The sequence below is a fragment of the Lagopus muta genome, chromosome 7, assembly GCF_023343835.1.
Source record: "Lagopus muta isolate bLagMut1 chromosome 7, bLagMut1 primary, whole genome shotgun sequence".
Taxonomy (NCBI): domain Eukaryota; kingdom Metazoa; phylum Chordata; class Aves; order Galliformes; family Phasianidae; genus Lagopus; species Lagopus muta.
In genome coordinates, this window is record NC_064439.1 from 41,874,866 (window position 1) to 41,898,774 (window position 23,909).

Genomic DNA, 23,909 nt, shown 5'->3' on the forward strand with positions numbered 1-23,909 from the left:
TCCTTTAGCCAGTCCAGTTTGCTTGGAAACCTCAGTCCACTACACTTGAGAAAGTACTCAGAGCCACATGCAGAGCTGTGAGATGCTGCGGTGTCCACAGGCTTCACACAAAGGAGCAGTGCCAACCTGACCTCCAGCAATCTCATTGTGTTTGTACTTAAAAGCCAAGCAGAGACGTGAAGGGTGCTTGCCCCTGAGCTGAGACTGCTGGGCCAGGTCTGCGTGTCCTGGGGAGGCCAAAACACCGAGAAATCCAGAAGCTGTCCATAGAATGAGGAGGGATTCAAGTCCCTGCAGCACCAAAACGTGAGCTGGGCATGGCCACAGCTCTGCAGGCGCCTCAGAGGTTGGTTTTAGTTAACTTGAAGTAATGTCTTGCTGCAGGAGGGCCTGTCTAGAGTAAGCAAGCAGCTAGTGTGTTTGTAATTCACGGATAGATGGATTAGGGCAGGAGATCATCCGGACGTCAGCTCAGAAAACACCGCTGGCATTTTCACACGTACGCTCTCATGAATTCCTGCCCCGCTGTGCCTGTAAACACCATTGTGCTGTTCATCTGCCACATTTGCAGCAGCAGCAGCAGGGAGATTTCCCCTGAAATGGATTGCTGACCCAGCGGCCGCCCAGACAATGCACAAAGCCCGCCTTCCAGAAAGCCGTCGCACAAAGCCGAAAGCCCCACCGAACCCCGACCTGCTGGGCTCGGCACATCCCTCCCGCCAGTGCGGGGCTGGCGGCGGGGCTGAGCAGGCCACAGCGGCACCATGCCCTTGCCCAGGCGCCGGTCGTCCTTCCTGGGGCAGCAAGCCCCTTCCTCTGCCACCGAGAGCATGGGGGGCCCGGGGCGCCGGGTGAGCGTGGGCAGCCTGTCGCGGCCGCCCGGCGTCTATGTGGGTGCCGTGCCCACCGGAGGAGTGAGCAGCTTGGGCACCCGTGTGTCCCGCCGAGCGCTGGGCATCAGCAGCGTCTTCCTGCAAGGCCTGCGCAGCTCCTGCTCCGCCGTGCCCCTGGCCACGGGGCTGGAGAAGGGCAGGGGGCTCTCCTACGAGAGCCTGAACGGCTGCCTGGTGGAGTACATCGAGAAGGTGCGGGCCCTCGAGCAGGTCAACCAGGAGCTGGAAGAGCACATCCGAGTCTACCTGGACAAGAAGTCCTCCAGTGTGGGCAGCTGGGGCGCGCTGCGGGAGAGCTGGGAGGCCGTGTACCACCAGGTGAGCGCAGGGCTGGGGAGGAGCGCAGCATAACCTGGTGCGTGCAGCCGACACAGAGGGTGTTGAGTCTGTCCTCGTGATAATTACAGCCTTATCGTTTCGCAGCGTGCCGTGGAAAATGCTTATTAAGGAGGAGAATTGCCTGAGGCATCCTGTGCATGGGAGTGATTGAAATGCACCCTGAAGTGCCATACTCTGCTCTCGTGGAAATGGGCGATTTCTTTAATATTTTTCTTCCTTAGCTGTGGTTATTAAGCTGAGCATCAAAATTATTAAAAGGAAACGGCTAGGACCGAATTAGCTTATCCATCATCGTGATATCATTACAAGCCTGTTGGTTGTGTTGGCGGTTTTTTTATTAATTAGCAATTCAGATTTTTACTTTATTCCCTTGTTTGCTTTATCACGTTTTCCAAAAGCTCTATTTATTGAAAAATAATCATTACATGACTGCAAATGAACGACTCCATCCCCTTGCTTCCCATTGTGGCCATCCCCTGCTCCCGCATCCCCACAGGGCAGAGGCTGTGCAGTCCTGGGAGGCTCTAAAGAGAAGCACTGCCTGGGGGTGCCAAGCTCACATTGATGCCGTGGACCAGCAACAAGCCCCAAAGGATCACATCCTCCTGATTCCTTTTGCTGGGAGTAAAGGAGCTGGAAGCAGTCAGGCTCTGCTTGCCGGTGTCCTGCTGCAGGGAGAATGAGGCTCTGCTTCCTTCCTTCAGCGCCCCTTGAGGGTTGCAGCTCTTTGGCTCTCCAGCCCATAGTCTTGCCACTCGTAACCCCTGATGTCTTACAACAGTCTTAGAGGGGGCAATTCTTTTAGGACCCTGTTGGGTGGTCTTCAGGAGGCCTGAAAGGCAGCTTCACATTCCACAAGAACTTCTGTGCTGTGCCACAGGTGTATACAACACAGAGTTGTACCTCTGGCTCAGGAAAGAGGGTGTGTTGTTAGTGTGCTGCACTTTTAGGGCAGGGCTGCACCCAGAATGCCTTAAATGCTGCCTGAACCCCATGTGCAATGGGATAACCAATTCTATGACAGCATAAACCTCAACCACCTTCACATTCAGCTGTGAGGTGGGGTTGTTAGCTTTTAACCTTGTGTGCAGGCAACATTACAGGTTTTACAGGGTACACATCAATCTCCCCAGCCTCTATGCAGCAGCTACTTTTCCCAAGGCAGCACAACAAAAGGCCACTCTTGCTACTTTCATGCTTTTCTCTTTTGGGCTCTGAAAACAGGCCCAGCCGTGCGAGGCTGCCCAAAAGCATTGCAACGTCAGTGCTTGGCACCTGAGCAGCAGCACGTGGATCATGAGCCTTTAGTCTGGCCTAGCTTTGAACTGGAATGTGTTGGAGACAATGGTCTGACAGAAACCATTCATTTCAGCATGTAGAAGGAAAGATTAAGCCAGGGTCTCCTAAAGTTTTCCTGTGAAGGCATCATGTGCAAAATTAAAAGCCCAAATGATTTTCTGTTATATGAATAATCAACACATAAGACTCGTTATCACACCTGAGGCCATGGACTCAGCAGCATCCAGAAAGTCATCAGGCATTGGTAAGAACAGCAGAACTATGCAAAGCTATTAAAAAACCATAGCTAAGAATTCGGAAGGTGTGGTAAATTATGCAGTCCCAAACTTGGACAGGTCTCTGCTAAAATGAGAAACTGCCAGCCACCAGGGCTAAGTTTGGCCTGTAAGTGCCATCACACATCAGCAAGGACGCAGTCTGCATGCTCGAAGCACACGGTTTTTCTTGCTGCCAGACATAACCCCGTGAACGTGGGTGTCGGTGCAGCCTGGTGAATCAGTAGCTTCTATTCAAATGATATCTTTGCTAAAAGTTCAAGTTGTGTTTTCACACCCACAAGGTGAAGTTACAGAAAACGGTTGAGGCATTCTAATTGTTTCGTATCACAAATATTCAGTGTTAACTTGAGCTGGAAAAACACACTTTCAGAAGGTGCATGTGCATCACAGATCCAAATGCAGAAAGACAACATGGGGCTTAAAGGAGCTTTTATTATTTGTATTTGAGCTCTAAGTTGCCATCCTGGCAGAGAGCAAAGCCTGCAGCAGCCCCACGAGGCAGCACAGTCCTGCTTTGGGCTTTGCAAATGGAGCCAGCAGGGCCCTCCCATGGTCTGCAGACACAAGCAAGGCTGTTTCCTAAAGTGCTGCATTGCATCTTTTCCTATGTGTGTCAGCAGAGTGACTGCAAATCAGTCTCACATAATGCTATGTGTTTGGATCTAGTTGTTGATTAGGAGATCTACATCAAAGGGGAGAGCCACTAGATGGGAGTCTTACACCTCCTCTTTTTAAGCCAGTAAAAGGGCTCACGTAAATTAGAATTTCTCATGAAATTTGGTTTATGGAGTAATAATCCTCCAGGTTCACTGCTGCATTTAAATGGTACACAGCTCACTTCTGCTGATTACAGTGGTGATTGCCATCTTCCGAATCCTTTTTTCATACCGCTTTTATTTCTGTGGCACTGTTCAGGTTTGTACCATGTTGCAAAGCCCTGAAGTTACCACCAGGCATCTGGTGCCAGCAGCAGGTCTGTGAGGGGTTTTTACTGCCTGCTGGAGGGGGTCAGCTGTGACCAACAGGTTATCCCAAGTGCTTCAGCAAAACCACAGGATTACTATTACAAAGCACCTGGAAGAAACATTTTGCCTCCGCATAGAGGCAGAAACACAGGCAGTGGAAAATTAGCAGCTCTTTCCTGCTCCTGCTACCATTGCAGACCATGAGCCATTTTGCACTGAACTCAACTTCTCCAGTTGTGATTAACATCTCTCTGAACTGCACCGTACATATTTGCAGGCAAAATGTTCCCGCTTTCCTCAAAGGCTTTCATTTTCCATAGACATTCGGTCAGATACTGCAACTGTGTGGGCTCACAGCTGGAGGCAAATTGACTTGTTTTGGCAGGTCAGGGCAAATCACAGGGCAGCATTTATTTACATTGAGTAGAGTGAGGGAAAAAATATCAGCTTCATCCATTCATGTATGAGTGGCAGCAGGAGAATAAAATGCTGTAATTTCTATAGAAACAAAGGGGAAAAAAAAAAAGATTCCAGGATCAAATTTTCTAAAACTGAGGAAAGAAGATTCAGTGGTGCGTGGGTCAACCATGCTGCTGCCACATGGCCTTTTCTCCATCCTGCAAGGGGAAAAAAGGGACACAACAGCATTGCCCCAAAGGCTTTGGGAGGTGCAGCCAGGCTCCACCCCTTCCATCACACAGCTGAATTGCCTTCACCTGTGCTCCTGTGGCTCACTCAGTGCTCGCCTCAGGTGGTCAATCAGAGGCTCAGGCTGTGATTCAGCAGCCCCATACACTGAGCCATCGCTGTGTGCTGGAGAGCACGAAAGGGTCTTGTGGCTGGTCTGGCTGCTATGCTACAAGACATGTTCTCTGCCCACACCTGTAACTTTTGTAACATCTCTGACTTCCGTACATTACTCTGTGCTTTGAAGGTTTCTCAGACCTAAACTGAGGCTTATCTTGGCCCTTGGTGACATTTGTGGAATTCAGCCCCTCTGTCTAGATATTACTTTCATGACACATGTAGGAACTTGCAGCTTTTTATATGGTCCAGTCCTCTAGCATATTATTTGGAACTGGCCAAGAAATCCCAGTGTTATAAAAGAAAAACTGTCAGCTCAACATGTAATGGCACAAGTTCTGTTTCGTCTGGAAGCCAGGCTAAGCTAAAGCTGGTAGGAATGGGCCTCCAGCCATGGCCACTGTATGGGAACTGTTGTGTCATAGCCTGAAGCACTGATTGATCACCTGAGGTGAGCACTGAGTCAGCCATGGAGCACAGGTGAAGGCGATTCAGCTGTGTGATGGAAGGGCTGGAGCCTGGCTGCACCTCTCCTAGACCCATTTAAGGGCTGACTGCCATGGGGATGGGTTTCTTTCTGGAGATTGCTCCCTTTAGTGTTTTTTTCTGCAAGCCTAGGATACGGGTGAGCATTTTCATTTATTTTTGATTATCTCTTTCCACCATGATAATTCTAATTACATGATCTGTGGAATACCAATCTAACCATGTTGCTCTGCTGATTGTACATTTATTGATTGTACAGTTATCTTTTCCTGTTGCTTATAACAGCAGGTGAGAAGTAAGCAAGTTGTTACTTTTACTCCAGTACCTCCTCAGATTTAAAAAATGTGGAGTGCTACTAACTTCCAAACCTCCACCAAGAACATCTCAATGTAAGGAATAAGATATTCATATTCCCCAGCTCTCTCCTACTCTATGTGCTTGTAAGAATTTATGGCAGCAGGCCACTTTTTGTAATGACTGATGTTAATTATCACATCACATACCAAGGTTTCGGCATTGCATTTTCCCCTCCACCCCCTTCACTGAGCAGCAGGCTGTGGAGGAGGTAGGAGGATCGCACTGCAGCACAGATCCCACTGGCAGTACTTGGGGTGACTTGTCTGAATGCAGCCTTGATGCCCCATATTCCACAGTGTGTTTTACCTTGGGAGAACAGGACAGAACACTTCAAGGGATTTGCAATCCCATACGGCTGCAGACTTAATTATCCAAAGTAAGATTTCTACATATAGGGTTTTCCTGGCTCACTTAAGAATCTGCTCCTATTCCTGTGGTGGTTTGGTTTCAACCACAAATCTCTGTACGTATCTCCTAGAACAGACCAAAGAGATGTTTGTTTACTCAGACCGTCGCAGCCCTACAGGCTCCTGTAGCACCAAGCAGCGTCCCACTCTTGGTCCTTCAATACCAACCCTGTCACATGGCAGCCACTCCCTGAGGCAAGGACTTGAGGTGCAGACAATGGGACTGGGTCTGTACTGAGTGAGTTTCCAGGAAGGTCCCCAGCTTCAGCCTCATCATGGCCTCTCTGGCTTCAAGCTTGGTTCAGCTCCTCTAGAGTGCAGCAGCAGTCTCAGATGGCCGGGCCTGTGGAGCCCCTGATTTAAGTGGTTGCTGTCACCCTAATAGCAAATTGGACCTTTCTTCAGCCAGTGCATGTGATGCTCTAGGGCAGGCTGTGGCCTTTTTTATCATTTTCTATAACCCTCTTGAATCCCAACAGGGTGCTGTGTCACAAGCCTTTCAGATTTCATTGCCCCTCAAGTGCCTCCTGGGGATTAAAGCTACACCAAAGAATCCTAGCAATAATACCACAGTCTTATTGGCACAGTCTCTCCAAAGCTCTTCACATTTGCTGTAGTAATATTTGAAGACTGACTGCTTCCCAGGTCTTGTATCTACAGCAAGAGCGTATGCAATCCCATCAGAGAAGAAAAACAGTGCTCTGGGAACTGAGGACCACTCACTCAAGGCACAAGCATCAAATATTCCTTGGCTCACAGAAGATGACGACCCTGAGGAGGACTGCTGATATGGGAAGTAGAATAGGAGCTGCATAAGTGCTCCTTAAACTGTATCTAGAAACTCTAAGTGGGACTTAAATGCTGAACATACCCTGTGTGCAGTAATGAATGTTACCCCTTGTGACCAGCTGACAGTCAGGATGAATGTGTTTCTACAAGAAGATGAATCTTTAGGAGCAACGAACATGTCGGTGAAAAATCACAGCCCATTTGCAGACGAACTGTGAATTGATATGTACAAAACTCATTGATTAAATTACCTGGAATGAGTCATGTGAACAGCCCCAGGCTGAAAGATTATTTTCAGAATCAGAACTGTTCATCTGCTTAAGACAGATGGACCGTGCAGGTAGTGCCTGTGTGAGGTGCTAATTGCTTGAGCTGTGTTGTCTCTCCCTTCCAGGTGGGCGAAGCAGTCCTTGAGAACGCCCGTCTCATGCTGCACACCGAGAACATTCAGGCCTCTGCTGAAGACTTTAAGGACAGGTAAGACCTGTGGCTGCACCTGGCTGGCCAGCTTCCCTGATGCTTTGCCTTGGCAAATGCTTACTCAGTGGGGTTGTAAGGCTTAGTGACTATTTGCCCACCTAATGTGGGAGGGTTGTTGTAACACAGAAAAATAATTACAATTCTAGCATTATTTTGAAATGGGTTCTGAAGATTAATATTTATTAATCTAATCATGTGTAGTGTTATTCTTTGATATAAGGGCATTGATCTCTTCCTGAGAGGCCAGTATTCATTCAGATTAGTGTTGAAACTTTACAGAGGCAAGCGTTCGTGTGATTTTTAGTTCCAATTTGCAGTGCTGCAGCGTGGTTTTAGAACTGTTGGCTGTTCTGCTGCAGCACCTGAAACACAAACAGTGCACCACTACAAACCTTGCTGTGGAAACATCAGATAACAGAAGAGAAATGGGCTGCATTTATTTTCCTTCTCTTCACTGAGATAAATGAATAGTGAAAGAAGATCCAAAGTAATGATAAACAACTTTTTTTAAAAGTCTTTCTGTTTGTAAAGCCTAATATTTATGTACATGAACACATGAAGCTCCGTATTACTCACAGGGCCTGATCCTTCTAGGTTTTGCTCATAATGGACTTGTGCATTTACAAATAGCCATTTCCCATGAGTTTTGTCTTCCCTTAAACTTCTGTTTCTCCCCTCAGCTTTATTTTATTTAATCACATCAGAATGTGCATTAGTCATGTTCATAGGGTTGTCTTTTCGTTGCTTGTTGCTTTACATCCACTAGGCTACAAGCGTATTTTAAGTCGTTTAAAAAATAAAGTGTGTGTGCAGTGGAGAGAAAGAGAAACACCACACTGCTGTTGTGCTGTATGTCCTGATGACTTGAGAGTATGGCAGGGAGGAGCAGGCGGCGGCAGCTGCCACAGCAGTCACACTGAGAAACAGAAAAATCCACACGTATTCATACGGTATACAAACATCAGGCCTGGTGGAAGACAACTTGCCTCCCCATGCTTATCAGTGCTGTCAGCCTGACACTACTGCACCGCAGCTGGCTGGCTGGCCTCTTTCATTAGGCTCAGTGTTAATGACAAGGTACGTTGAGGCAAAGGTGAAGGCAGAGCACATCTCATGTGCCTGTCAGGGACACAAGAGCTAATTAACAAAATGGTGTCGTTAAAAAGATGCACATTTTTCTTGCTGAGCTGTGCCTGTTTTATTTTCCTCTCTACAGGTATGAAAATGAACAGCCATTCAGAAAGGCAGTGGAAGATGAAATTAATTCCCTTTACAAAGTGATTGATGATGCTAATTTAACTAAAATGGATCTGGAGAGCCAGATAGAAAGCATGAAAGAGGAGCTAACTTTGCTGTCAAAGACTCATGAAGAAGTAAGTCCCGGCTTGGGGTGTTGCAGAGCTAATGTGTGGCTGGCATCGTGCACTGGGCAGAGCAAGCACTGGAGCACTGCACCTGCCATCTCCTGATGGGGGAAACTTCCTACTGTTCTCCTCTCTGTTAATTTACAGTGCTAACTTTTGAGGCATTATAAGGTTACACAGATGTGAGTGTCAGCTCTTTCCTGTCTGATAAATATGGCACTGAATGGATGTCCATACCCCATTTTTTTGCTGGATAGGAGACAAGACGTTCACAAGGTTGGACATCTGAAAGTGGAAATCCCAGAAGCAAAAGGTCAGATTCACAGCCACAGAGATGTAAAGAGAAAATGCCTGTACAGGGGACTGGCTCCAGTCCTGCTGAGCTGACACTGTCCTAACTCAATGTGGCTCAGGATGTAGCTGAGCACAATGCCCGGTTCCCAAAACTGAACCCCTCGAGCAGTGTGCTGAAGGAAGCAGCAGGAACAGGCAGCTGAGGCGGATCACCATATTGCCCAGCTTTGCAGTACATCCCCAGTTACTCATTACGTTCACCTGCACTATTTGCATGACTGTGGTTTATTCCCTTCAGCAAGGATTTCAGCATCTGGCCCAGATCTTCACCAATGGGGCCTCAATTAGGCAGCTGCTCAACTCATGTAGGAGGCAGTCAGCAGTTGTGCTGGTGGCTCTAAAGTAGAGGAGAGATTGAATTGGGATGTACTGTGGATGTGAGGCTCTGTCCTTACATTTCTTTCAGCTGACTTTTTTTTTAGCTGATTTTTTCCAGACACAAGATTTTGGCAATGCTGGTAGGCATGTGGAGGGTTGGGGTGCCAAGGGAGAGCTTCATCCTGTCCCCACTTTCATGAGCCTATGCCCGGGACTGGCTTTTTGCTGAAAGTGACCAGTGGCTTCACTACCACTGCAAGCCACAAGAAAGATGGAATTTCTTTTAGATAAGAGGGAAAACATGGAAAATTGGAATAGATGTGCAAGATCCCCTTTAAACTTCCATGTATTACTGCAGTGTTTATTGTGAAACAAAGTTGGTATTGATGCTCTTCTCCACCTGTACATGTGGCACAAAGAAAACACCAGCTTCCCAGCAGCTCCTCTCCCTCTGCATTCAGCCAGTGCCACTGAAAAAGAAACCCTCTAGCGCACTAAATCACTAACACTGAGGCACCGCTGGGGACCAGGTTTAATTTCTCTGTGGCACCAAAATAGCTCTTCCTCAAACTCCTCTCTGATGCTACCATTCAGTGATCCATTTCACTTTTTCTTATGTCTGTTATTATTGTTCAAGGATGTGAAGGTATTGTACAAACAGCTTGCTGGATCTCAGCTGGAAGAACTTGATGTTCCTCTGGGAAGTGGCCTGGACAACATACTGGAAAAAATCCGAATCCACTGGGAGAGAGACATTGAAAAGAATCGTGCTGAGGCAGGTGCCCTGCTTCGTACCAAGGTAAGCACTGATGCCAGTGTCCATAAGTGACTCCAACGTCTAGAGATTTGAAGCAAACCTAAAATCTGCCCAGCACTTTGCAATAACTTCAAGGGCTGGCTTTTGGTTTTGGTGCTTTTGTTTGGAAATGGCACCGCTGGCATCACAGGTATTTGTGGGAGATTCTAAGGGCTCTGCAACATTGGCTAAGAAAAATGAACTTAATCACTTGATACCTCCTGTGGAGGATGCACCAATCATTACCCTACTTACTGGGGCCATTCCTTCTCTGGAGAATGTACAGAGACCCATAAATCAAAAGGGCAAAATACCTCACTCTGTGCTAGTTATACAGCTATGCATTCCTCATGCATTTCTCCTTGAAATTGTTTCCTTTGGCGGCAGGGGGAAAACTGGAAATGAAAAGTGATAATAGATATTCTCTTTAGAAGTTGTCTCCTCTCTTGATGCTGAATCTAAACCAGCCTTCTAATGCAGCTCTTCCTCTGTCACAAAGAATCACTCATTTTCCTGCCCAACTGAAGTATTTGTGCAAAACTGAAGCATTAAGTTCATGATCCTGTATTTTAACAGCTATCTAATTCTGAGTTGGTAGTGACACATCAACTCATAACTACAGCTGTGCTGCAAAGATATTTAGCAAAGATGCAGTCTCATCTGTCCTTTGCTACAGAGTTACTATGGGAGAGGAAGGGGGAGGTGGTGCCAAAGAGAAAAGCAAGAAATACGTTTGCAAAGACATATGCAAGTTCTGAGTGGGTGTCTACATTCAAAATGAGGAAAACAGATCGTATGACAGTGATATCTAAGATGCGAGGGAATGTACAAGGGAGTACAGGGGAGCCAACAAAGAGTTTATCCTGGAGGACCCACATTCTTCAGTGTCCCCACTTTTCTGTTCTAATTACTCCTCTGTGCAAACTGTCAGTCGCAACTTCATTCTCTCCATTTCCTTCGTACCTCCAACCTTTCATCTGCTCACAGATATGATTTGGAGAGAAAACTGCCAGCTCAAAATGACCATTTGATCCCACAGCTGTGATTTCAATCGAGGCCACCATCAGATGCGGCAGAGAAACTGACAGGCAGACAAAGCCTGGCCCCTCCTTACTTCACCACCTTAGTCAGATCTCTTCTCACTTCAAAGATTTGTTGCAGTTGTAATTGTTTTGATTTGCTTTTCTAATGGAAGAAAGAACCAGAGTATCAGAGATTTCTGGGAAGAACAGTTCTGGTTTTGAACAGGTTCTGGTACAACATTCTAGCTTGGGTTCTTTTTGTCCCCAAATTAAACTCAGATCATGCAGCTTTGTATCTCATCCAGATAAATACACTTTGTTACTATTTCTACCGGTAACAGGAGCTATGCTAAATATGATCAGTGCCTTTTCCAGCCTCCCTGTGCTGCTGGGTCACACCATTTTGTCATCCAAATGGTGACAAATTTGTCTTTTCACTTTTGCAGCATTGAAAGAGGATGAGAACTCCTTAATCTCTGATCTATTCTTTGCCTCACTTACTTTTTCTTCCAGGTGGACTTGCAATTTTGGGTTGATTTTCATGGGTATTTATGCACAAAAACAGTTTATACCTAATGATGTTTTATTATTGTTATTATTTGATCTTAACATGTACAATAAAAATATGCATGATTAGAAAATCAGAAGAGAACCAAAAGGAATTTTCAAGGTAGAATGGAAGAATTATACATGGTTTAATTTCAGTGGTAATCTGGATTGGATTTGACTGAAGAATCAATTACTCTTGTTAGAGAGCCCAGAGCTACGGCCTGAAAACCTAGACCACAAAATAGCATAGAAGTATATGAATGTGTATTTAAAAGGCCATTAGAAGTATAGAAATTCTATTTTGGCTAAAGTATATTCTCCTTCAGCAATATTAGAGGCACCTGAATGTAACATATATAAAAAATGGCAAGCAACAAGAGCATTAAATTGCGTAACTTAACTCAATTAAGAGAAATTATTTTTCTGCCCTTTGTGATATAAATTCTTCTCTGATTCATAGAATCCTATGTGAATAAACACAGTGTGAATATATCTGAAATCAAATGGGCCAAATGAAAGCACTTAACTTCTGAAAATTGTTATAGTATGGCTACAAAAAAAAGACAAGGAATAACTACAGCAATGTTTTCTTTTCATAGGTGATTTTAAACTTGCCAGTAGGAATGTTGGATAGCTTTTGTTGACATAGACAAAGTATGTATGCTTACATGTGTAGGCCATTTTACAGTAAGTGCCTAGACACTAGTAACTAACCAAACCATAATGGATGGAATTTAATGTACAGTGATCAAACTCAGAATCAGAATTGCCACAAACTGAAAAAAAAATATTAATGGTCATGTTGGAATGTAAGGCAACTAAACTATAATTTGAGTACACTGTAACTAGACGCCATAATCTTGCACCAGCAACAGGCTGAAGCAACAGCTGCAGTGCGAAGCCAAGAGGAAGAACTGGTAGAGGGCCTGAGAACTGAGTTCCATGAAACTGCCTGCAAAATACAGAGCTTGCAAGCTGAAACTGAGTCCTTGAGAACCTTGGTAGGTAACACTGGTTTTGAATGGTTATCTTCTGTGCGACTTCATCATGCTTTCTGCAGAGAGCATGCCCTCACTGTGTCTTCAGTGTCTCCATACTCAATACTAAGTTTCACTGAGATTGCTGGGCAGGTTGTATTCTGTAAGGTAGAATAGTTCAGCTGGAAGAGACTTTCAGTGACATCTAGACCAACTGCATGACCTCTCCTGGTGTAACCAAAAGCTAAGGCATATTATGAGGGCATTGTCCAAATGCCTTGAGCAATGACAGGCATGAGGCACCAGCCACCTCACTCGGAAGCCTGTTCCAGTATTCGACCACCCTCACAGTAAAGACATTTTTCCTCGTGTCCAGTCTGAGCCTCCCCTGGTGGAGCTTTGTTTTCTTCCCTTCCTGCTACTGGTTCCCAGGAGCAGAGCCAGCACATCCCTCTGCTTCCCCTCCTCATGGAGCTGCAGGGAGCAATGACATCACCTCTTGGCCTTCTCCAGACAATGTAATCCAAGTGCCCTTAGCCCCTCCTTACAGGACATGCCTCCCAACCCTGTCACAAGCTTTGTTGCTCTCCTCTGCCTGCTTTCAAGAGGAGCCTAGTACCTTGGAACCAAACTGATTCAGCTTTTGTAATGATAATACATGTTTTTCAGACAGTTTAACAAGAGAAACTCTCATAATATTAGATTGCCACTTAAGCATAGTCAATGAATATATTGGCCAAACCTGAAAAAAAAGATTACTCTGAAGCATATTAAAACTATTTTAATATCTGGCCTTATAGAAGAGGGGTCTGGAGAATTCCCTATACGATGCCAAGCACTGGCATGAGATCGAACTGCAGAACCTGGGCTCTGTCATTTCCAAGCTGGAGGCAGAGATGGCAGAAATCAAAGCAGAAACTGAGCAGCAGCAGCGGGATCGTGAGAATCTGCTGACCAACAAGCAGCAGCTAGAGAAAGACATTGCTGCATATCACTGCCTTCTGGATGGAGAGCAAAGCAGGTACTTTCATCTGAAACACGCATGGGCACTCTGGGAAGAGAATGTGACTAGAGCAGTTCTCAGGTTTCTTAAAGCTGGGTGGTAGGTGGATAGGTTTGGAGAAGCTGCCAAAGGGGAAGAACACCCCAAATCCAGCCGTGGTGAAATTCCTGATATGTGGGACAGAACAGCTTTTCAGTAGTCACAAAAGAATGAAGTTTAAAAATACAGCAGAAGGTCCATCAGCCCCACTTCCCTAAAGGCAAAATCTGAAATTAAACAGCAGCTGCACCACCTGGGAGCTATGCCTCTGGCTGCAAACCATCCATGCTGTTGTTTCTGTTTCTTGCCTTGGGTACGTTACACCTTCCCTCCTCTTCCAGTTATACAGTCAAAACATTAAAGCTGTCTTCCTGGGAAAGTTCCCTTTCTAATCACGTAAGTTGCTTCTGAAGTCTCAGAACAGAATTTGGCCTGTTCAGTGACCCTTTTTGAAGAAACGTATTTCAGATTTCTAACAGTCATCCTCAGGGAACGGCCTGTAAACTCTTTTACAGCACTGGACTGCTTGTCTGGTTGTTTTTTGTTATCTGTGTGTGTGTGAGTGTGTGCTTTAAGATCCTTATTCACTGTTAGTCATGGAACTTCTGAGGATCTGAATCCCAGATTTTGACTTGCTCTTCTGCTCACCTCAGGGAGAAGTTTTTACTCATCCTGAAAAAGTGTATCAGATTTGTTTTCTGCTGCACAGTCAGGTCCTGAGATTTCACCAGCTGAACTGAACATTTAGTTCAATAACTGTCTTATTTGTAGTAATGATGAATCATATTTTTTAACTTTCAGTTGATCATGAAACTCCCATTCTATAGAAGATCACTGCCACTCAAAGCAAAAGAAGATGTCACTGCTAAGTATGTTCTTGGAAGCTAAATGCCCATCAAAGCAGCCTGCTTTATTCAGTTTGATTCAACAATCAAAGTAGGTTGTAGCTTGAACAACTTTATTAGACCCTCTTCATGTAATTGCTTTGCTTACAGATTTCAATTTACTCATGTTGTTAAAATTATAATAAAAATAAAGAATATCAGAGTTTTTTTTGTTTCACTTTTTCTTTCAGTATTTTTTGTGATAGCTGAGGGGGACTACGTTAGCAGCATAGTGCTGCTACTTCCCACCAGGTCTGTTTCTTGGTTTTAGTACAAATGCATTAAGACTGGACTACTCCTGCACTATGCAACCAGCCCAAATGGCAAGTACTCTTGTGTTACAAGACCAGCAGCTCATTAGAGTGAAATGTAGTTAAAATGAAGCCCAAGCAATTCAACTGTTGCATCAACTTGATGCAATTAATTCTGCAATGCATAAGCTAGTAAGAGCACTAATGCAAGCATCCAAACAGTACTTAGCAAATATGCTTTGACTCTAAACTAAACTTTTGGAAAAGCTGAAGGTTAAGGAGAGCAACAGCATCTCTGTTTGCAGTCTGGGTCACATCCTTTTATTGTCCGCTCTGTTGGATCAGGATTTCACAACACAGATACTTACAAAAAGAGATAAGACGGTTTATTAAGCGGACTCAAAGACTACTTAGAAATGGCATATATTAGAGAACACTGCATATAGCAGCTGTGACAGGCTGAAGATATTTCAATTTTTAGTTGAAACATTAGCTAACAAAACTATTTCATTTTTAATGACAGTTAAGATTCAAATCCACTGCAAATCCACTACACTTGATCCATCAGTGAATAAGAGGAATCAGCACACAACTGTCAAACCTTTCCATGCACATTTCCCCACACGTGGAAAGTCCTTCCTGGTGCAATTATTTGACAGACAATTTCTTGACTAATCTCTGGAAACAAAAAGCCCTGTGAGCATGCACTGCCTGGAAGATTTTTCTAAGACGTTAAGAGATTAACCAGCAACCCAAAAGAACGAGATGATGGCAAACCCCTTTTTTCTCTTACAGAATGCATGCTGCTCAGAGCAGTGATAAAACCTTCTTCCACATCTGTGCAGAATTTATCAAGTTGAGAATCCATCAGGAGTAGTGGTGATGACAGATAATAGCCATAAAGAGCTGTACATGAGATGCAATGACACAGATCCTTGGATTGTTGTTAAGCAGATTTGCTGTGGCAGAGACTGAACCAGGACCCTTTTGCAAGCTGCTCTGCCCAGCAGCTGCACTTTCCTAAGAGCACCTTCTCCAATTCCCTTCGGCAGGCATCTGCCTAAGAGTTACCAAGTTAATGTTCTGCATTATCTTGTGATCCGCAAATGTCAAAGCAGTCTGAGGTACTCCCACCTTCATTTCACAGGATGGAGATAATTTGGTACAGATAAGTCAGGATAAGGCAAAACACAAAATGACTGGAAGTGGAAGTTTGTTTCTAACTCTTCCCCAAGTTTTGCATCGTCACCCACAACACTCTTTGCTTTCCCTTTCTGCAGCTTCTCCACATGCATAGTGATTACTGCTGCATTTCTACAACATGCAGTACTGCTTCATTCCCTGGTATATGTAAAATGCATCAAGATGCACAGGGAACAGTGTCCTGGCAAGAAACATCATAACCACAGGACAGAGTGAAGGTGTGCAGGCATGGCAGTACGCCATGGCAAGCACACTGCGCCACACACTAACATGGGGGAGAAAAGAGACAAAGTCCTCCCTGCAAATCTGAACCTAAGCAGAGGCACACAGAACACTGCATCTTACCAAGGGTTGGTTGCACAGGTCAATGATATGTCATGCAGTAGGAACCTGTCAGCTGATGTCATGCTGTCATGCTCCCGTCACGGCTGCGAGGCATTCTGGATAAAGTCCTTGCATTGCAAATGTTACTTCTGCTAGTCTGTGCCTGCAAGCCATTCTTCAGCCAAATGTCCTCTACTCAAGGACTGAAGATCACCGAATTTCAGAGGAAAAGAACATCAATAATGACCTTTTTTTTTTTTTTTAAATGACTCTAATATATTACACCACAACAATCTCAACCATATAAGCTAACGCAACACATTTGCAGCTGACTACAAATTCTGCACATCAGCATGTTTTTGCAGTTTTGCATAAAGCTAGAGGTGGGAGGAAAATCTAGGCATAGCCACATAACTAATGCTTCCTATAAAGTGCCAACTCAGTCGTGTCTTTAAATCTGGATCTAAGCCTTCAGAGGCCTAAAACATTGCTCCTATTTTCCACGGTTTCCACTGAAACTATGTTAAGTCTGTTCGACATTTAACAGCTGAAATTTCTCTTGGTACTTGGCTCCTGACAGGTATTAAGTTTTTAATCCAGAGTTGGTCATTCCAGCCTTACACTATTTTGTTTGCAAGGGATAAGAGACACAGACACTAAAAGCAGGAAAAAGGTATCAGATTCACATTCTTCAGCCTGATACTAAGGATTTCCCATAATAATGCAATGAAAACATTTTACCAGCTGCTGAAATACAAAAAGCGTATCTTAAAATCACCCACAGCACTGTACTTATGGGCCATTATTAGCTTCTCTGCTACAAAAGCTGAGGGATACAACTTATCTGCTTAGTTGCATTTTATTATCAGCACTGAGCCTGCAAGTCACGGCACCGTGCAGTGCAGAGATAGGGGAGCTTCCCAGGCAGAAATGCAATGCAAATGCAAGGGAAGGCAAAAGAGACTCGAAGACTTTCCCACCTACCTGTCCTTAGCAACTTTCTACCAGCTGAGGAGGGCAATGTGAGAGACCAGGTGCTCCTATGGACACAGAGAACGAGACTTCACTGTGGAATTTGTTCTCCACTGATGCAATTGTGCCTATGGTAAAACAGAAAGCCTCACTGACCACGCAGCACTCTCAGTGTCACTGGGTGAACAACCTTCAGGAGAGCTCCTGCTGCACCGCTCAGAGCTGAGCCCCCGCACCGGCACCCGGTGAGGTGCGTCTCCCCGGGGTACGAGCCCCACCTTGGCTAATTTGCCCCAGGGTTCACGAGGGACGCACTGATATCCCGGCTATCGGAGCGCCGTACGAGCACCGCTCCGCGGGCGCTGAGAGGAATGAGCCGTTATCCCGAGGCGGGAAGCGGCCAACGTTCGGCGCCGCCCGCGCCCAGCACGCGCCAAGAAGCCCCAACGCGCACGCGCAACCAGAGCCCCACCCATCCCGCCGCCTGAGCCCAACGGTCCCCGGTGCGCCCGCCCTCGCCCCTTCTCGACCAATCGCCATCCGCGCCGTCACCTCCCCGCACGCCACGCATTCTAGCGTCGCGACGTCAGCGGCTCGCCCCGGAGGCTTCCGACTGGCCGGCGGGCGCTTCCTCCTCGGCCGTTCGTTGGCCGAGGGGCTTCGGCGCACGCGCAGAAGTCTCCGCCCGCCCCACGCTCTCCCGCCCGGCGGCGCGTCAGCCGGAAGACGCCGCCCCCTGGCTCTAGCCGCGCCCCCTCCGCTTCGTGCCGTGTCAAGCGGCGGCCACCGGCGTGGAGTGCGGCAGCCTCCCGCCGCCGCGTAACGGGCGGGCCCGGCCGGCCGCTAAGCGCTTGGGGACGCACCTGTCGGCCCGGCCGCTTCCTGCCTCCTCCCGCCGCCGTTAGGAGCGGCACCTGGCCCCGCCGCCGCCGCCATGGCGGAGACCGAGGAGAGGAGCCTCGACGACTTCTTCGCCAAGCGGGACAAGAAGAAACGGAAGGAGAAGAGCGGCCGCGGCGCCGCCGCGGCTTCCACGGCCTCCAGCGCTTCCAGCGCCGCCTCCAACGCCGCCGGAGCGGCCGCTGCGGCCGGAGGACCCCGCCCGACCGACGGCGGCGGCGGCTCGGGGGCGACCGCCTCGAGCGGCGGCTCCGCCAAAAGCAAGGTGCGGCCCGGGGCGGCGCTGGGGGAAGGGGCACGGCCGCCTCCGGGCGCGGGGCCGCGGCGCCTTCCTGCCGGCAGGGGGAGCGCCGGGGCGGCGCCGTCTCGGCCACGCGGGGTGCGGGCGGCTCTGCCCCGCCGCGGCCACGCGGGAGGCACGGGGCTGCGCCTGCTGGGGGCGCGGAGCCCGGCCGGGGGAGCCGCTGCCGGGAGGGCTTGGGATGTGTGGTGGTGGTGGTGGCGGTGAGAGCGCGAGGTGAGTGCTGGCAGCTGGTGTTTGGGGCCTCGCACTGCGTGTCGCTGACGCTGGGGTGCTCGCGGCTTTCTGGCTGTAGCAAGGGCGACGGAAAACCTTCCTGCTTTTTTCTTGTCGGTGAACGCGGCTCTGGTGGCTTGGGTTGGAAATCAAGTTCCTTAAATGCGAAAGGTGCATTAATTTGGGAGCTGTGCTGTTTCCATGGAGATGGGGGTATAAGAAGTCTGCGAGCTCGGAGCTGTGGAGTCGCATGTGTGCGGAAGCCTCTGAGTCCTTAGCAGGCCGTGCGGTGACTCCAAGCCGCTTCTGCTGTCGCTTCGGGGCAGGTCGCAGCCTGTGCTGCAGGTCGGTGGTGTGCAGGGCTCCTCAAAGGAGCTGTGTCCTTAGCTGCCCGACTGGAAGGACACCGAGCCGTTGGCATGCATGCTGAAAGCGGTGTAACGCAGGAAGTATGTAACTGCTAATTAGGCAGCGTGTCTCAAACCTGTGACTAAGGAGAACTGCTCATCTGTTCTCGTCTCCTTCAGCCCTACTTTAATAACACCGGGACCTGCTGAAGGACAAAATTGGATACACTTAGGTGGATTCCGCCTTCCTCATGTCCTACTCAGAGGCTAGAAGCGATTCAGGATATTCCTTGTTCTTTGTATCCTGTGAAATATATGATGGAAAAGTAAATCTAAAGCTTCATAAGCATTCAAGCTGTCATAAAAGCTCAGTAAAAGGGAGAGGTCTTGCCCTGCATTTCACAGCTCTCTATTGCACAGTTCTGTTCCCTACTTGGTGTTGCTTGCCTTTCTAGTTTTTTGCTAAGCTGATGTGGTTATCTTTCACTTGAATGCCTTTTTTTGCTGGGGCGTTTTGTGACTGTTGTAGTGAGTTAAAATCAGTTAAAATTAACTCACAGGCACGTTATGAGAATGTGCAGTAAGTTGGGGAGGAAAGAGTGGGATCTTTTTCCTTGTTGGCAGTGGTGCACAGGTTGGTTTGCCACAGAGCTGCGTATTCGCCTTTAGTTTTCTTTGTATTATCTTGGCTATCATCTCTTCACCCTTCGGTAGAAAGATGGTAACAGCTTCTTTCTCTCTTTCAGGAAGAGGATGACTGGAAAGAGTTTGAACAAAAAGAAGAAATTGATTATAGTGGTCTTAGAGTTCAGTCGATGCAAATAAGGTACTTTTTTTTCCCCTTTCTTCCCCATCAGACTTATCCTTGCTGTTTCAAAGAACTGTTTTTTCTCCCCAGAGTGTGCTTAAAGAGAGCTTTGATATGTTTCTGCTAGTGTAGGTCTGATTGCTGTGGGATAGCTTAGGCTATCTGTCATTTTGATGTTTTGGGCCTCTCTTTTGTTTGAGGCTTAAAGTTTTCTCCAAGTACTTAAAATTCCACTTATGTAAAGATAACAGAAGGGGAATTTCTCTGAGAGTAATGCCAGGTAATTCCTCCTGAATCACTTGCGTGATGTAAGGATATCTGAGTCAGTCTGGAGCAAATTCCTGAATGCTTGCATCTCTGTTTAAAGAGTACAAAAATATAGTTGATAAAACCACGAGTTTGTGATGAGACCCACAGGACTGCATTTGTGAGCTTCATCCAAGATGCTTTGTTTGCTTTTTCATTAGATTCTTCCTGTAGTCTGATCCAAAGTAAGTCCTCTTCAATCTCTTCTGGTTAATAAAAAGGTTTCATCAAGTTGGAAAAAGGATTTTAATGACCCCAGTTTTAGGCTGAAAATATCATGTGATCTTTCAAGTACTGATAAGCTTCAGCATTGATCTGCTTCATTATCAATTTTTTCCCTCTTTGAAGGCAATTAGTCCTAGGCTGTTTACAGGTTTCTGGTCCACAAGCTCTCCATACCATCAGTCGCAGAGCAGATAAGCGAAGTGTCTGAATGGACAAGTACCAAGTGGGCTGCTCTGCTGATTGAAAAGCCAGTGCTGTGCTTTTCCAGACAAAGGCCAGCATTCTGAATGCTTTTGACACTGGTGTATTTTCAGGCACTTTCTGTCAGGGGATTTTGTAATGACTTAATTTGCAGACTGAAGGGTGGACTGGACAAGCAGAAGGAGGACAAACCCACTGGAGGCTGTTGATTATCCAGCTCAGGAGATGTTTTAGCTGAAAATGAGATACAAAGTACTCAAGGGGGGGGGGGGGAGGGAGGGGAAGGAGGATGTAGTGACTTCTTGATTAGTAGTATTTAGCATGTAATACATTTCACTTTATCTCTTACAGTGAAAAGGAAGATGATGAAAGTGAAAAAAGAGAAGAACCTAGTGACAACTGGGAGGAAACCAGTGGTGTTGTAGACAGATCATCTGGTCCTTGGAACAAGTCAGCTCCTGCACCAGCACCTGTTGTTGAAACAATTGGTAAATGTGACTTGGTTGTTGATTGTACCAGTAAGAATTGAGCTACTGAGAAGGCAGAGTGCAAGGAGTAGTTCCTATTCCTGTGAGGGCTTCTGAGGAACGGAGTTGATAAAGCTGTCAGATAATTACAGCAAACATGGCAGCTGTCTTTTTTTATTTCAGGCTTCAAAGTGGGGAGGATGGAAAGCATCTCATTTTTAATTATTTTTAAATTTGTTCCCTTGACTTCATAATTTGCAGAAAATCAGTTGAAAGCATTTCTGTGGGTCAAAAAATATTGCTTTGGTGATAAGTGGGTGGCCAGCCTGTATCTGATGCTTAGTGTTTCACTTCCTGAGTAGGGCTCAATCATTAATAGCACACTGTTGTTCTTTCAAATCAGACCTAGGGTACATGGAATATGACATTGCAAAATGAATTATTTTACTGGGAGAAGACTTTAAATTGTTTAATTTCAATTCTTAGTATCGGTGGATGTGTTTGTTTTTGTACCTGTAGAAGGGGAAAAAAAAATGTGTTATTGTAGGCTTTTACCTTAAATGTAAGCTACTTGAGTGTTCCCTTCAGCATATGGAGAGGTGCTGTAAATGAGATTTGGCAAGTACATAATTACATGTTTAGATCTCGGGTTTCGAATGCAAGCTGCTAATATATTGCAAACAAACCAAAAAACCCAAATAAAGGTATTCTTAGAGATTGAGGCTCTAAACTTTGGGGAGCAAAATGCCAAAGCTGCATTTCAATTCAACTACTGAGTATAGATAAAATTAAAATGCCTTATGTGGAATATTTGCTTCCCAAGTTTTAAAAAATGTAGTGATGTGCTTGTAAGGTTCTTCTTTCTGTGTATGTGTGGTGGTGGGGTTTTGGTAATTTTTCTCTTGTTTTTTTTCCATGATGAATGCACACTTACCCTGTTGTCTCCATGTTGTTCCTATAACTAGTTACAGAACCCCCAGAGCCAGTTCAGACTGGCGGTGTATACAGGCCGCCCGGTGCCAGGGAGGGTGGCAGGCCTCGGAGGGCACAGCAAGGACCACCTGAAATCTATAGTGATACACAGTTTCCATCACTGCAGTCTACTGCCAAGCTTGTAGACAGTCGAAAGTAAGTACACTGCATTCATTCCTTGAGAGAGAGATTTTTACCTGTGTTTTTATGTTGTTAAAATGATTAAGCCCAAATCTTTCCACAGAGAAAGAACTGAAAAAAATCAGTCTCTTTGGCAAAGAGATGGGAAAGCTCTTAACTATATTTTCTAACTCTAGGAAGGGCTTGCCTTGTGATAACTTGTATAGGATGATGCCCAGTAAGAGAGCCAAACAAGATTCCCAGCTACTTAATTGACTTGCTGGGGGATTTTTCCAAGTAGAATGTTTTTGCTCTTGACAGCAACTGATTTCATTAGATGCCAGCTGCGATGAGGATCTTTGATATCAGTTGTCAGAAAAACAATTAGAATGTCTTGAGCATGCTTCCTTCTCATCAGAGATGTGAAGGTAACTTAAGTAAGGGAAGATAAATAGCCTGATATTTATTTCATTTGCTTGGTGTTTTGACTTCTTGATGTGATATTGATCAGCACAGCCTTGCTGGAGCTGTTTCCTTCTGGTTTTGGTGTGACTTTGTCTACTTGGCAAATGAGATGTGCATTAGGGCTTGAGTGGTGCAAATTGGGCAAAGGTGGAAATCTGAGTATTCCAGAAAGTGAATGGATTTCTATTTTCAAAACATTATCTTTCATAAAAGTTCTTGAATTTATTTTAGAGAACGTTAATATTGAAATGTATAGTGTAACCTGAATTGCAGTTGAAGATAAGCTTGATTCTAGCAAACAGGTTTTACAAGATTTGCTTGGGAATGTTTGTTCTGTTAAAACTCTAGACCTTAGTGTTTTCTGTTCATAATATAATGTTTTTGTTGGAATGGGGTGGAAATCAACTAAAAATTTACAAGCTAGTGATACTTACTGATTACATTTATTTTCCCATAGGGATAAAGAAATGGAGAAGAGCTTTGAAGTAGTAAAACACAAAACTAGAGGTAGGGATGAGGTCTCAAAAAACCAGGCACTTAAACTTCAGCTAGACAACCAGTATGCTGTGCTTGGGGATCAGTAGAGCTGCACACACATTACAGTTAAGGAATGCTTTTTTGGTAACCCTTCTACTAAGGTAACTAAACTACAGCTAACGGCTATGATGAACATGCCACCTTATTTCTGCTGGATCTGCTGCAGCAAGTGCAGAATACTTTGACATAAGCGATCGGTTCTCCTGCACTGTGGAAACGTATGTTACAACTTCTCCATTGGATATGGGGCACATTAATGTAAATGATTGAACAAGAGTCATCGGTGTTCTTTAATTGCTCAGAAAGATACCTACAGCCAGTGGTCATTTCAAAATCTTTTTATGTTCAGATACTGAGCCTTCGTAAAGGTTGACTACCTCAGACTTGCTGCACTCATTGTGGACACCATGTGGATCACAACTTCTGGAAGAGAAGGTTACAGCTGTTTTAGTGGCCATCTGAAACTTGAAACCAGCTCTACTGGATTCCTGTCAGAAATCCTGCAGAAGTCAGCCATTTGGTTCCAATTTGCTATAACAAAGATTTAAGTGACCTTAACGAAAAACCTATCCTGTTCCCCTTGCGAGGAATCCTGTCATGTGTAGCCATAGCCTACCAGGGACTTCTGGAGCATACCATACCACCCATGCTACCCAAGTATAACACAGAGCTGTAGTTTGTTTACCTTTTTAGATAGCTGTACTGAAGCAACGGTGAAACAAATTAAAACTCGTTCAGTATCAGATTGGAGGATTGATGGGTTTGAATGGTCTGTTTGTATTAGCCATTTTCACAGTTGTCTAAGCATTTTTTTTCTATTTTCCACCAAAAAAAAATGCCTTCCTTGTTTCTGATATCAAATTACAGTGTATTTAAATGACAGTGAAATAT

The 23,909-nt window shown here is 45.7% G+C and overlaps 2 protein-coding genes and 1 long non-coding RNA gene across 13 annotated transcripts in view; 2 read left to right on the forward strand and 1 right to left on the reverse strand.

Moving 5' to 3' along the window:
* Nucleotides 1–17,809, reverse strand: part of LOC125696076 (uncharacterized) — a 65,329-nt gene extending 47,520 nt beyond the window's left edge. For 7 of the 8 annotated variants that reach the window (XR_007378184.1, XR_007378180.1, XR_007378183.1 and 4 more), the window contains exons 1-2: nt 17,432–17,585; nt 17,166–17,281 (exon numbers count right to left, since the gene is read on the reverse strand). This is a non-coding gene — a long non-coding RNA (uncharacterized LOC125696076). Of the gene's footprint in view, nt 1–17,165; nt 17,282–17,431; nt 17,586–17,705 lie in introns of those variants that run through there. The other variant, XR_007378179.1, reaches the window with a different exon arrangement.
* BFSP2 (beaded filament structural protein 2) lies at nt 765–14,571 on the forward strand. 2 transcript variants are annotated; one of them, XM_048951316.1, is made up of 8 exons: nt 5,096–5,203; nt 6,474–6,619; nt 7,011–7,094; nt 8,314–8,470; nt 9,771–9,932; nt 12,370–12,501; nt 13,278–13,498; nt 14,321–14,571. In XM_048951316.1, exons 1-8 carry the CDS (start codon nt 5,138–5,140, stop codon nt 14,322–14,324), a joined length of 972 nt encoding a protein of 323 aa, XP_048807273.1. In that variant the 5' UTR covers nt 5,096–5,137; the 3' UTR covers nt 14,325–14,571. The 2 variants fall into 2 exon arrangements, with proteins under 2 accessions (XP_048807272.1, XP_048807273.1); XM_048951315.1 differs by lacking the exons at nt 5,096–5,203; nt 6,474–6,619 and adding an exon at nt 765–1,211 and having other exon boundaries at nt 7,012–7,094.
* Nucleotides 17,810–17,909: 100 nt separating the features above from the next.
* On the forward strand, nt 17,910–23,833 carry CDV3 (CDV3 homolog). Of its 3 annotated transcripts, none has more exons than XM_048951320.1 (5): nt 17,910–18,318; nt 19,664–19,743; nt 20,809–20,945; nt 21,890–22,052; nt 23,368–23,833. In XM_048951320.1, exons 1-5 carry the CDS (start codon nt 18,088–18,090, stop codon nt 23,372–23,374), a joined length of 618 nt encoding a protein of 205 aa, XP_048807277.1. In that variant the 5' UTR covers nt 17,910–18,087; the 3' UTR covers nt 23,375–23,833. The 3 variants fall into 3 exon arrangements, with proteins under 3 accessions (XP_048807277.1, XP_048807276.1, XP_048807278.1); XM_048951319.1 differs by having other exon boundaries at nt 17,913–18,318; nt 22,939–23,833; XM_048951321.1 differs by lacking the exon at nt 17,910–18,318 and adding an exon at nt 18,438–18,570 and having other exon boundaries at nt 22,939–23,833.
* The last annotated feature ends 76 nt before the right edge of the window (nt 23,834–23,909 follow it).

What these genes read in the sequence shown, in the direction of transcription:
- CDV3 (XM_048951319.1), top strand. Translation starts at nt 18,088, where the DNA reads ATGGCGGAGACCGAGGAGAGGAGCCTCGACGACTTCTTCGCCAAGCGG. An exon ending in GTTCAGTCGATGCAAATAAG is followed by an intron (nt 19,744 to 20,808) that starts GTACTTTTTTTT and finishes TATCTCTTACAG; the next exon opens with TGAAAAGGAAGATGATGAAA. An exon ending in AAGCTTGTAGACAGTCGAAA is followed by an intron (nt 22,053 to 22,938) that starts GTAAGTACACTG and finishes ATTTTCCCATAG; the next exon opens with GGATAAAGAAATGGAGAAGA.
- BFSP2 (XM_048951315.1), top strand. Translation starts at nt 765, where the DNA reads ATGCCCTTGCCCAGGCGCCGGTCGTCCTTCCTGGGGCAGCAAGCCCCT. An exon ending in GCTGAAGACTTTAAGGACAG is followed by an intron (nt 7,095 to 8,313) that starts GTAAGACCTGTG and finishes TCCTCTCTACAG; the next exon opens with GTATGAAAATGAACAGCCAT. An exon ending in TGTCAAAGACTCATGAAGAA is followed by an intron (nt 8,471 to 9,770) that starts GTAAGTCCCGGC and finishes TTATTGTTCAAG; the next exon opens with GATGTGAAGGTATTGTACAA.